This window comes from Cherax quadricarinatus, chromosome 30 (genome assembly GCF_038502225.1).
Source record: "Cherax quadricarinatus isolate ZL_2023a chromosome 30, ASM3850222v1, whole genome shotgun sequence".
In the NCBI taxonomy this organism is placed as follows: Eukaryota; Metazoa; Arthropoda; class Malacostraca; order Decapoda; family Parastacidae; genus Cherax; species Cherax quadricarinatus.
The window spans coordinates 16,429,315-16,442,861 of NC_091321.1; the positions used below are offsets into that span (position 1 = coordinate 16,429,315).

The 13,547-nt window shown below is 36.1% G+C and overlaps 1 protein-coding gene across 4 annotated transcripts in view; it reads left to right on the plus strand.

Moving 5' to 3' along the window:
- Nucleotides 1-251: 251 nt before the first annotated feature.
- The window catches only part of LOC128692694 (glutamate-gated chloride channel), a 70,118-nt gene continuing 56,822 nt past the window's right edge, over nt 252-13,547 (plus strand). For 3 of the 4 annotated variants that reach the window (XM_070089949.1, XM_070089952.1, XM_070089950.1), the window contains exon 1: nt 252-319. In XM_070089949.1, coding sequence (XP_069946050.1) covers nt 269-319 — 51 coding nt within the window. In that variant the 5' untranslated portion in view covers nt 252-268. Of the gene's footprint in view, nt 320-7,174; nt 7,242-13,547 lie in introns of those variants that run through there. The other variant, XM_070089951.1, reaches the window with a different exon arrangement.

Genomic DNA, 13,547 nt, shown 5'->3' on the forward strand with positions numbered 1-13,547 from the left:
TATGAACTACCAGGTTCTATTAACTACCAGGGTGTATGAACCACTAGGTTCTCTTAACTACCAGGGTGTATGAACTACCAGATTCTCTTAACAACCAAGGTACATGAACTACCAGGTTCTCTTAACTACCAGAGTGTATGAACTACCAGGTTGTCTTAACTACCTGGTATATGAACTACCAGGTTGTCTTAACTACCTGGTGTGAGTGTACTAACCTTAACTTCCTGGTTTTCTCTGTCTCTCCTCAGCTGACGAGCCAACCATTGTTATGATCAATATGATGTTCCGGAGTATACAGACTATTGATGATGTGAAGATGGTAAGACTGATTAAGAAAGAGGCAGGAAGAAAGAGGAGGAAGAGGAAGAGGAGGAGAAGGAGAAGGAAGAGGAGGAAAATTAAAAGAAAAATCTTTTATCTATAATCTACTTTTATGCACCTCTTAATATTCTGCATTATGTACTTGTGATTGTTTTAGTTTTGTACATTGTAAATAGTATATATATATATATATATATATATATATATATATATATATATATATATATATATATATATATATATATATATATATATATATATATATATATATATATAATTTTCGTTATTTCGTGCCTATTTTGTGAAGTTTTAATGCTTTTTAGTTGGTATTATTGATTTATTTTATGTTAGTAGTTTTGTGTGTGTGTGCGTGTGTGTGTGTGTGTGTGTGTGTGTGTGTGTGTGTGTGTGTGTGTGTGTGTGTGTGTGTGCGTGTGTGTGTGTGTGTGTGTGTGTGTGTGTGTGGATGTAACTCATGTTGTGGGAGGGAGAGTTTCACCTTTCTCTCTCATCTTTTAAATCATTCGACCTCCTGATCACCCTAAGGCTGAAGAAGTATTTCCTAACGTCCATTTGATGACCTACCTGCGTCTTAAGCTTCTCTTTATGTCACCTTGTACTTGGTCTCTCCCTTTGTCCTTCTCACGTCCAAGGTCGTCAAGTTTACTTCCTTTAACACCTCTTCATAGTGCTGTATCCTCGGCCTCGGATCTGGTAATATCTTATGTGTGTGTACAAGTGTGTAAATTAGTGTGTTATATTCACCCTTTAGACTATTAGTGTCCGACTCTTCATGAACTTGTAAAGTCTAGCGCATGAATTAGAACCACTAAGTCTAGCAGCTGAATTCCTAACACGTTCACAACCAGATCAGAACGAGTTCAAAACTTAATGAAATTACTTGTTTTTCAAAGTTCAGTAATCTACACTTATACAAGGTATTGTTGCAATATTCCTGGGTACAGTGCTGACGTGTCTTACTTCTCTCGACGACCCATTTTTATACAAATAGAATCTTAGGTATTGATTGGTTAGGTAAGATTCGTCAGGACACACATTTCCTGACACTGGTCAGAGTCAGATGACGACCCGCAGTTGGAGCTTTTGGACATCTGACCGAGGCCTTCTACCGGTGCTTTTTTTTTTTTTTTTTTTTTTTTTTTTATTCGCCGGTATTCTCCCGGCCCGGGTCTTTTCCAAGTAGTGGTGACCCGGCCTTGGCTCCCTATCGGTGCTGTGGCATTCTGTAAGTCACCTACATAACTGCGGACTCCATGGGTTGACGCAATTGAAGTCAAGGAAGGTTTTAAATAGCAGTTATAATAGTGAAAAACCTACTTTATTGTTGTGTGTCATAAGATTTTTTTTTCGTTGGATGTTAGTGGTTCTGCTGCCTCTTTAGTTACTTATAGTTTATTTCTCTTAATATTAGTTTTATTGAAGATAATAATAATTATTATTCTTTATTATTCTTATTATTATATTATTATTATTATTATTATTATTATTATTATTATTATTATTATTATTATTAATAATAGTAATATTACATTAGGTTGTGTTTGTTCCCAGTAGTTTTAAATTTGAAGCTATTTTCTATCTTCATATTATTTTAAAGAATGTCTCTTTTTCTGTCTGTCTGTCTGTCTGTCTGTCTCTCTCTCTCTCTCTCTCTCTCTCTCTCTCTCTCTCTCTCTCTCTCTCTCTCTCTCTCTCTCTCTCTCTCTCTCTCTCTCTCTCTCTCTCCCTCTCTCTCTCTCTCTCTCTCTCTCTCTCTCTCTCTCTCTCTCTCTCTCTCTCTCTCTCTCTCTCTCTCTCTCTCTCTCTCGCTCTCTCTCTCATTTATTATTCCCTCTGCCTGCCTCTATGGCTCTTAACTCCCTCTTTATAATTAAATACAAATGTAAAAATAATTAACAAATTTGTCCCATAACTCAAAAAAAAGAGGAAATACTTTTAACAAATCATGTTACAAACTAACATAAAAACTGCACTACTAAATCATTATCCACATCCCATTTTCTTTGAGAATATACAGACATAATAACTCCATCAACAGTGTCTGGTCTGGTGTAGAATCGAAAAGAAATATTCGACTCGATTTTTGAAACAACCGCAGAACTTATGACCGTGATTTTTAGAGTTTCTATGCTAGGCTTATTGTTGGGGGGGGGGGATATGCAATGATAAATTTAGAGGAGACTAGCCTATTCAAACTGACAGTGAAGCGCAAACTAAGTTTTTCAGTGCTATAGAGGTGGTACCTCCCTATATATATATATATATATATATATATATATATATATATATATATATATATATATATATATATATATATATATATATATATATATATATATATATATATATATATATATATATATATATATATATATATATATATATATATATATATATATATGTATATATATATATATATGTATACACACAAAGAGATAAATATAAATAAAGGTAATAAATAAAAGTTTTGGACGAGAATTTTATTTCATATCGTTATACATCAAGCAAATTTATCTTACGTTACTGACACCAACAATTATTTTACACCAAACAACGCAAACAACAACAACAATATTAATAATTACTGGTAATATCGCGACACTAACCCATTTATATGTCAGATAAAACTATTAAACAGTATGAGTATTAGTTCAACTAGTTAAAATCCAATTACTCTCTGGGAATAACAGCGTCAATTGCCACAATTTGGATTGATGCTCATTGGATGTGTAAACAGAAGTCAGCTAGGCTCGAAAGTGGTTATTTTTATTCGTTTGTTGCACTCGGAGTGATGTTGGAAATGTTGCCGTCGATGTTAGATGAATGTTTGTATTTATCAGCCTTGGTGCCCACATATTAAGCCTTATTCACAGCTAACATCTGAATGGACACGACGTTTAGGTCCACCCTGGACCGTTTCTAAGTCATTTGAGACTTGATAATGGCCAATGAGGGACCGAAACGTCCTCTGGTTTAATTTCCAAGTTGTGGGGAATATCTAGGTAAATAGAACCAGAAAGCACATGCGTTTTCCGCCAAGCAAACGGAGGATCAAGCCTCAACCACAGTCTTGTGCCAAAGAACCAACATGGTTTTATCTCCTCACGTGAATATAATATTAATAACTCTAGTCCACTTTGCGGATTAGTTGAGAATTGTTCCAGCCACGGTATTGTGGGTTAGCTGAGAATTGTTCCAGCCACGGTATTGTGGGTTAGCTGAGAATTGTTCCAGCCACGGTATTGTGGGTTAGCTGAGAATTATTCCAGCCACGGTATTGTGGGTTAACTGAGAATTGTTCCAGCCACGGTATTGTGGGTTAGCTGAGAATTGTTCCAGCCACGGTATTGTGGGTTAGCTGAGAATTGTTCCAGCCACGGTATTGTGAGCTACTTTTTAATTGTTCCAGTCATGGTATTGTGTGTTAGTTGTGAATTGTTCCTTTACTACTGGTATTGGTCGTATTTCTAGAGTGCAAAGAAAAAAATACATATATATGTAATTATTTAATTTAATCTAACCTACGTTACCACGAATTTCATAGTTACAACAATAAGAGCGTCGTGTCGCATTAATTATATCATTTCTGTTTTACGATTGTATGTTATTAATTGTAAGCTTTCATTATATCGTCATATATCTGAACATAATCCAAGCATAATCTGATAATTTTCGTGATTATATATATATATATATATATATATATATATATATATATATATATATATATATATATATATATATATATATATATATATATATATATATATATATATATATACATACGTATATATATATATATATATATATATATATATATATATATATATATATATATATATATATATATATATATATATACATATATATATATATATATATATATATATATATATATATATATATATATATATATAATTGTTTTTTTGAGTTAGTCATTATTCTGTAACTTTTCCTCCATTAGAATGTCTTAATATTTATTATTATATTTGCTTTTTTTCCATATAAATTCTTTAGATTTTATAATTTATTATTTGTTTTAGTTTTGTTATCCCATTTCGGTTTATTTTACATTATATCTATTATTTTTATTAAAAAAAGCACAATTTTTGCATCACAATCTTTCTTTGGAAGACATATCGTCAGGTAACATTTTGTCTGGTTATGTGTGATGTGTATGAGAGGCTTGTGATATATATATATATATATATATATATATATATATATATATATATATATATACATACATATGTATGCCAGAGATAGTAACCTATAAATAGGCATATATAACAGGCTAGTTACATGGTTAACTGGGTTTCAATCCTGTCGACTACACGGGAGTCATTAAAGCTACATGCAACCTGCTTACCATCATTCAAGAATGCTGTAATCCCTATTTTAGGGATTAGAATAAGCTATCAGTGAATATAGCCTCATGCGTGTGTGATATGTATGACATAATAGTTGATTAGTCGGGTTTAAAGCCTATCTGTTACACGAGGGTCATTAAGACAGCACAACCTGGTTACCATCATTCAGGATTACTTCGTTTTATAAAATAGGGATAAAAGTAAATTCTTCGCTTATCTACATTGATGTAAAGTCGCTATACATCTTGTGTGACATGTGTGACAAAACTGGTAACATGTTACGTGTATGACACAACTGGTGACAGTTACGTGTATGGCACAACTGGTGACAGTTACGTGTATGACACAACTGGTGACAGTTACGTGTATGACACAACTGGTGACAGTTACGTGTATGACACAACTGGTGACAGTTACGTGTATGACACAACTGGTGACAGTTACGTGTATGACACAACTGGTGACAGTTACGTGTATGACACAACTGGTGACAGTTACGTGTATGACACAACTGGTGACGGTTACATATATGACACAACTGGTGACAGTTACGTGTATAACACAACTGGTGACAGTTACGTGTATGACACAACTGGTGACAGTTACGTGTATGACACAACTGGTGACAGTTACATATATGACACAACTGGTGACAGTTACATGTATGACACAACTGGTGACAGTTACATGTATGACACAACTGGTGACAGTTACGTGTATGGCACAACTGGTGACAGTTACGTGTATGACACAACTGGTGACAGTTACGTGTATGACACAACTGGTGACAGTTACGTGTATGACACAACTGGTGACAGTTACGTGTATGACACAACTGGTGACAGTTACGTGTATGACACAACTGGTGACAGTTACGTGTATGGCACAACTGGTGACAGTTACGTGTATGACACAACTGGTGACAGTTACGTGTATGACACAACTGGTGACAGTTACGTGTATGACACAACTGGTGACAGTTACGTGTATGGCACAACTGGTGACGGTTACATGTATGACACAACTGGTGACAGTTACGTGTATGACACAACTGGTGACAGTTACGTGTATGACACAACTGGTGACAGTTACATATATGACACAACTGGTGACAGTTACGTGTATAACACAACTGGTGACAGTTACGTGTATGACACAACTGGTGACAGTTACATGTATGACACAACTGGTGACAGTTACATGTATGACACAACTGGTGACAGTTACGTGTATGACACAACTGGTGACAGTTACGTGTATGACACAACTGGTGACAGTTACATGTATGACACAACTGGTGACAGTTACGTGTATGACACAACTGGTGACAGTTACATGTATGACACAACTGGTGACAGTTACGTGTATGACACAACTGGTGACAGTTACATGTATGACACAACTGGTGACAGTTACGTGTATGACACAACTGGTGACAGTTACATGTATGACACAACTGGTGACAGTTACGTGTATGACACAACTGGTGACAGTTACGTGTATGACACAACTGGTGACAGTTACGTGTATGGCACAACTGGTGACGGTTACATGTATGACACAACTGGTGACAGTTACGTGTATGACACAACTGGTGACAGTTACGTGTATGACACAACTGGTGACAGTTACATATATGACACAACTGGTGACAGTTACGTGTATAACACAACTGGTGACAGTTACGTGTATGACACAACTGGTGACAGTTACATGTATGACACAACTGGTGACAGTTACATGTATGACACAACTGGTGACAGTTACGTGTATGACACAACTGGTGACAGTTACGTGTATGACACAACTGGTGACAGTTACATGTATGACACAACTGGTGACAGTTACATGTATGACTCTAACATTACCTCTGCTGAAGAGGATCCCAGAAGACGGTCGAAATATACAGATTCATTAATCTCCTATACTATTCTGTTCTGTCCTAAATTTTATTCTACACCCAGGCGTCATCAGTTGCTTTCATTTACGTACAAAAGGAACGATTATCTTCATTCGTATTGCATTTTACAGAAAACTAATAAAAAAATGTTATAAAAACAAGAATTTTTCGACGAGATATTTCATTTATTGTATGAATAATATATATATATATATATATATATATATATATATATATATATATATATATATATATATATATATATATATATATATATATATATATATACATATTGCAAAGTTTTATCTAAAATATTTAATTTTCTGTGGAATATTATAGAAAACGGGTATTGTGTGAGTGTTGATATTTGCTGATGATGTATCGAGATTGTTTACATGTTTTCTAGTTTTGTATTTCGCTTCAATTGTCCAAAGGTCACACAAAAGGTAGCGGCTCCACCAACGTCACTTACTAATAAGGTATTTTGTAGTGTTAAGTACCGTGCATAAATTTATATTAGGTTCTGACTTATGAGGTATGTTCTTTTTACGTTCGTAGAGGATCCTCCTACCATAGTCAATGTCAACTTGATGCTACGCTCAATCAGCAAGATTGATGACTATAATATGGTGAGTTTTAGCTTCCCATCTTTCAATTCTCACGCTGGCGCAGTAATTCGAAAAAAATAGCAGCGAAAAAAAAATAATAATTAATATTTAGAGGGGGTACAAACACTCCTATTTGCCTGGCGCTTTTATGATATTTTTTTCGAATTAAAAATCAGAAGCTTTATCAAACCACCCGCCGGGTCACCAGAATTACCACGCAGGGAAAACCATGAAATATAGTTATGGAATTTTTATATTGGTTTGTTTAATATTACGTAAATTCTGTTAAGTTTTTTGGTGGTCGGTACACAATTGTCATGTTAAAACTTTGTATAGCTATATTTCATATTTTTCTTTGTTGGTCTGAGTCTTCGGGTGATCCTTGTTGTCTTTTGCTGAATTAAATTAACCAACGCTTGGCAAGCTGTTTAACAATAGCAATAGTCTCAGATGTTACTAACGCTTTCGTCAGACACGTCAGGTAAGTATTAATGATTCCAAGGAAAGTGATTCATTGGTAAAGAGTTTCAATGCTTCCCTGGGTAGTGTACTTCTGGCATGATCTGTCTGGCTGACGTGTCTACTTCACTCTGTCTTCATGGGAATGAGATGTATAAATCTAGAATGGAGAGTATGATTTAATAACAGATTAACCCGGCTTTTTTTTTTCTTTAGATGATCGTGTATAAGTTGTGGATGAATATTATATCGTATCTTGATATTAATTCGTAGTTCCCAATAATGCTGACTAGTTTTGTTTTGTTTTAAATAATTACGGTATTTCTCCAAATCTTTGCTTTATATATTTTTAGTTCGTTGTTATGTGATTTGGTCCAGTCAAAGAATTTAAAAAATCCTAAATACTAATTTTTACATTTACTAGGAAAAAAAATATGCCCAAAGCATAAATGAACTATGAAATTAGGTTCGGATTTATCTACTTTTCGTATTCTTTACGAAATGAGTAAATTCAGTGGTTGTATTACCTTAAGGTAGTCTCATAAACATCTTAAGATTCCATAAAGAGTTGTTTGTAAGATGTTATCAATGGTCAACTAGAAGGGTCATGGAAACCTCAAGTCCTGTGCCAGGATGCTGTCCTGGCGAACATTGTACGTACGTACGCACATCAAAACTAAGAAGAAACTGGTCATCTATATGATTAAGACCCGTGTCAGGAGACACTTGTCTTGTCTGATGACGAATAAAACAATTTATCAAAACGGGTCATCAAAAGACTGGAACCCGTGTCGAGACTTTCTTTAGAAATATTACAAAAAATTAATGATCAACATAATGGAAACACATTCATTCATTCTGGCCCTAAAAGAAGTATAAATCTTGAATAAATTGAGACACAGTGTGAATAAAGACGAAGTAATATGTATAAATGAATACTTACACTACTTTTATTTATTCTCAGTTTTATTAGTTTTATTGGATCCATGGGAAAGCGCAATAACCGTAGGGATCATACAACGTGTGGAGAACAGAAGGAAATGAAGTTTAATCCAAGGGGAAGGGTAGCTCTAATTCCTTTGATCAAGTGTCCTTCCCTAACATCAAGGGACACTGTTTTACTACCAAGATATATTAAAAATTAATACGGCTGGAAGAGAGACACAGGGTGAGAGGCGGACATATTGCTGGTCACAGGACTGACGGTGTCACAGGACTGAAGGAACGCTGCAGCAGGTCTACAGGCCTACGCTAGGCAAGTCTAACTCGCACCCACTAATGTACCCGTCCAACCTATATTCCAAGCCTTTATCGCTTAGTTTTGATTATAATAATAATATATTCCAAGCCTCCCATAGTTCTGGCCTCAGTGACGCTGCTTACCAGTTTGTTACAATCAGCTTGTTGTCAAACTGGTACTTGCATATATGCTTTATAAATGCGATACTTTGTTTATCTTTCTCGGGTCGCGACAAAACACTGTTTCATTGACGAATTTTGAAATGCCTGAGACCTGCTGTGCTGTGGGTTGTTCCAAAAAGAAGGTGGGTAGAAACGAGTGTCTTTATATTTAATTACTGTTAAAAAAAAAGTCGGGCAAAAGAGGAAGCGGCGATTACAAGACAAAACTGATTATTCACAGCCTATACTCACTTATGTAACCAATATTTCGCCCCAGGTAAATAGTTGGCAATTATTCATATTTATCATACTCGTCAAGGACGGTGTTTTGATGCCCATGAGAGGCTCATGATCCAAGGAACTAGACCTAACCTCTCCTTCCTAAGATAAATGCTCATTACCCCCCTTTCCCAAGGCTTCATATCAATTATTTATAATTATTATTATTATTATTATTATTATTATTATTATTATTATTATTATTATTGTTGTTATTAATCAATTAATAATGTTTATCATAAAATATGTAATTTCAAACAGTGATATTTAAGTTATTTTAAAAAGCCTCATAGCCCTTGTGGTTTAGCGCTTCTTTTTTATCATAATAATAATTAAAAAGCCTCATCTACGATTTCGATCGTGTTGACATATTTTTTACACATTTTATTAAACTAGAAGCAGTAATTAATGTTTATTCTGTTAATAAATTGCTGACCTGTTTATTTAACTACAACAAAGATTAATTACACAGATTCATCGGTATTAGTATTACATTTATTGGGGAATCACCAAACCTGTAGGAGACACAGCGTCTGTGAAATATTAGGCATTAAGGAACGATCCGAGGAAGGGGAAGGCAAGTTCGATTCCTTGGATCAAGAGCCCCTCATCATCATCAAGGAACCTTCCTTGGGAGAAGTCATAACATTAAGATAATCGAAATAATACACATACAGTAATTAATACTAAGATATGAAAATGTCACTTACCCGGACAGTGATGACTTAAATCTTCTGGCCCAGTAAGTGCCATACCATGGCATCCTTCACTCAGCCAGCCGGGAAACATTTAAAACTGTCTGTCGTGTGTATGATGGCAGGTTTTCCACCAGGTTGACATACATGTCGCCAACTCTAGGCCGGGAAGTTTATCTGTCAAGTGTCAAGAATGTCAACAACACTGGCTGGAGGTCCTGTGTAAAGATCACATGCACTTAAATTGTCACATTTTACGCACATCTAACAAACTCTCCTCCAGTCAGCTATAAACTTGATGGAATGAGCAAGATTGTTCTTCGAGAAATAGTTGGAAGACACTAAGAGTAATGAATGCCAAAGACGACATCTTTGCTCTTTGGCCCCGTGAGTCTAGTCTCTTCCAAACATTTCTCGATGCCCGTAACAATCTTGAGTGAGAATCTAACTCTTTGCTTCCTTTCCTCGATGTACAAATCCACCGCTCGGTTACAGGCTTTTCGTTTTGTTTATCGCAAGCCTCTAAGCACAGTGGCATGTACATTTAATACTTTTTTTTACCATAATCCTTTTTTCAAGAAAAGTGTTCTTATTTCTTTCTCTGTGCACTCCGCATGCGTGGGGCTCAGTTCCTAATTCGGAAATATCCACCTTTCGTAATTCGTTCTCTCATCTAGGCTACCCTACTGAGTTCATTAAGTCTGCCTTGTCACGTGATAAACGGACTTTCTTCTCTCAAAACTCTCTACTCCTGTGAAATCTCCTGTTCGCTGCCTTCCCTATATTTCCAGTCTTTCTAATCTCAACAATTCTCCATTCCTTAGACATCAAAATTACTTTTCGTCAAACACCCATCGCAGTAATCTAGTTCGTATCTCTCCTCCTGCTATAGATATCCCCGGTGTCTATTCTTATTTCATGCTCCTCTTGTCCTCTCCAATATTTTGGAGAGACTGCTTGCTCTCTTTCTGACAGACTCAGAGAACACAAAAGAAGTGTTAGGAATGCCGACACCAGCAATGCTCTTTTCTGTCACAGTCATCCTGACTGACTGACTGGTCCTCTGCAAAAACTGTCTACCTTATTTCTAGTTTTCACAGTCAATGTTTTATTGATTCATCCCTTATACACAACTTTCCTTGTATTAAATCTTAAGTCTCGGTTCTCTCTGTAGATGCCTTCCTTTCTCATTACATTGTCAAATACTCCAAACTTTAGAACAATAATGACATAACCTGATCCTTATTTTTTTCTTCCTTTCCTATTTTTTGCTTTCTTTGTTTTCCTTTTTTCGGTCTATTGTGTTCTTTTAGTCAGTATTTCCTCCCCCGCGTTCGGTCCTACCTCTTGCGGGTCCTTCACTCTCCCTCAGTATTCATTTTTCTTGTCCTTAGACTGACCCCACTTCTGCTTAGTCCTCTCCCCCCCTCCATTCCTCTACTATTGCTATTACCTTTACGTTCCCCTCTCTTCAACCTTCACTCCCCCTTTTTTCTCTCTTTTGCCAGTAAACTACTCTCCCTACTACTACTTTCACTACTTATCCACCACTTCTCCCTCTCTTGCTACCGTCATCGTAAGCTCCTCATCTCTCCTATGTCCAGATTACATACATACATGCATATATATATATATATATATATATATATATATATATATATATATATATATATATATATATATATATATATATATATATATATATGAAAGGAAAATAATATTTAGCGGGTTGAGCAGAGCGAGCGATGTCGCTCTTATAAATAATAACTTTCTCGCTAAGCCGGAGAGCTCATCAAGAAAAAATTATATATAATAGGCTTGCAGGATTAAAATCAAAATAGATTAGTTCTATACAAAAGCATAGAAAATGTGTGTGTGTGTGTGTGTGTGTGTGTGTGTGTGTGTGTGTGTGTGTGTGTGTGTGTGTGTGTGTGTGCGTGCTTACCTGTGTATGCACTTATTCTTGTTTGTATCATATACATAAATATTACGTAATCGAAAGAATTTAAATGATCACTGTTATGTAGGTGGTGAACATGGCGACGGTTACGGCACAGTTTTTTTCTCTTTTTTGCATAATTAACAAATATTATTTTTAATGTGTGACGTATTCGGGTTTAGCGCTTGCTTGTGAATATAACGCTAATATGATTATGGTGTTTGTTAGTATTAATAATTATTCGATGTATACTAATGCCACTAATAATAATATAATATTAATAATTAAATTTTCATTAACACTATTAATAATTAATATAATTAGACCAGTAAAAACAATATTTTTTTTAATTTCATATATATATATATATATATATATATATATATATATATATATATATATATATATATATTACCGCCGTAAAGCGGAAACCGCCGTAAAGTGGAACACCCTTTTTTCCACTTACAAATGCATACAAACACTAGATAACAAGTTTACACTAACATATATTAAGTTAGCAATAGAACCAGGTATCAAAAAACAAAAAAAAAGTACAATACTATATATATATATATATATATATATATATATATATATATATATATATATATATATATATATATATATATATATATATATATATATATATATATATATACAGTAGGTTTATAGACCGCAGCCACCCAGGGAGGTACTACCGTCCTGTGGTAGTAGGTTGGTAGACAGCAACCACCCAGGGAGGTACTACCGTCCTGTGGTAGTAGGTTGGTAGACAGCAACCACCCAGGGAGGTACTACCGTCCTGTGGTAGTAGGTTGGTAGACAGCAACCACCCAGGGAGGTACTACCGTCCTGTGGTAGTAGGTTGGTAGACAGCAACCACCCAGGGAGGTACTACCGTCCTATGGTAGTAGGTTGGTAGACAGCAACCACCCAGGGAGGTACTACCGTCCTGTGGTAGTAGGTTGGTAGACAGCAACCACCCAGGGAGGTACTACCGTCCTGTGGTAGTAGGTTGGTAGACAGCAACCACCCAGGGAGGTACTACCGTCCTGTGGTAGTAGGTTGGTAGACAGCAACCACCCAGGGAGGTACTACCGTCCTGTGGTAGTAGGTTGGTAGACAGCAACCACCCAGGGAGGTACTACCGTCCTGTGGTAGTAGGTTGGTAGACAGCAACCACCCAGGGAGGTACTACCGTCCTGTGGTAGTAGGTTGGTAGACAGCAACCACCCAGGGAGGTACTACCGTCCTATGGTAGTAGGTTGGTAGACAGCAACCACCCAGGGAGGTACTACCGTCCTGTGGTAGTAGGTTGGTAGACAGCAACCACCCAGGGAGGTACTACCGTCCTGTGGTAGTAGGTTGGTAGACAGCAACCACCCAGGGAGGTACTACCGTCCTGTGGTAGTAGGTTGGTAGACAGCAACCACCCAGGGAGGTACTACCGTCCTGTGGTAGTAGGTTGGTAGACAGCAACCACCCAGGGAGGTACTACCGTCCTGTGGTAGTAGGTTGGTAGACAGCAACCACCCAGGGAGGTACTACCGTCCT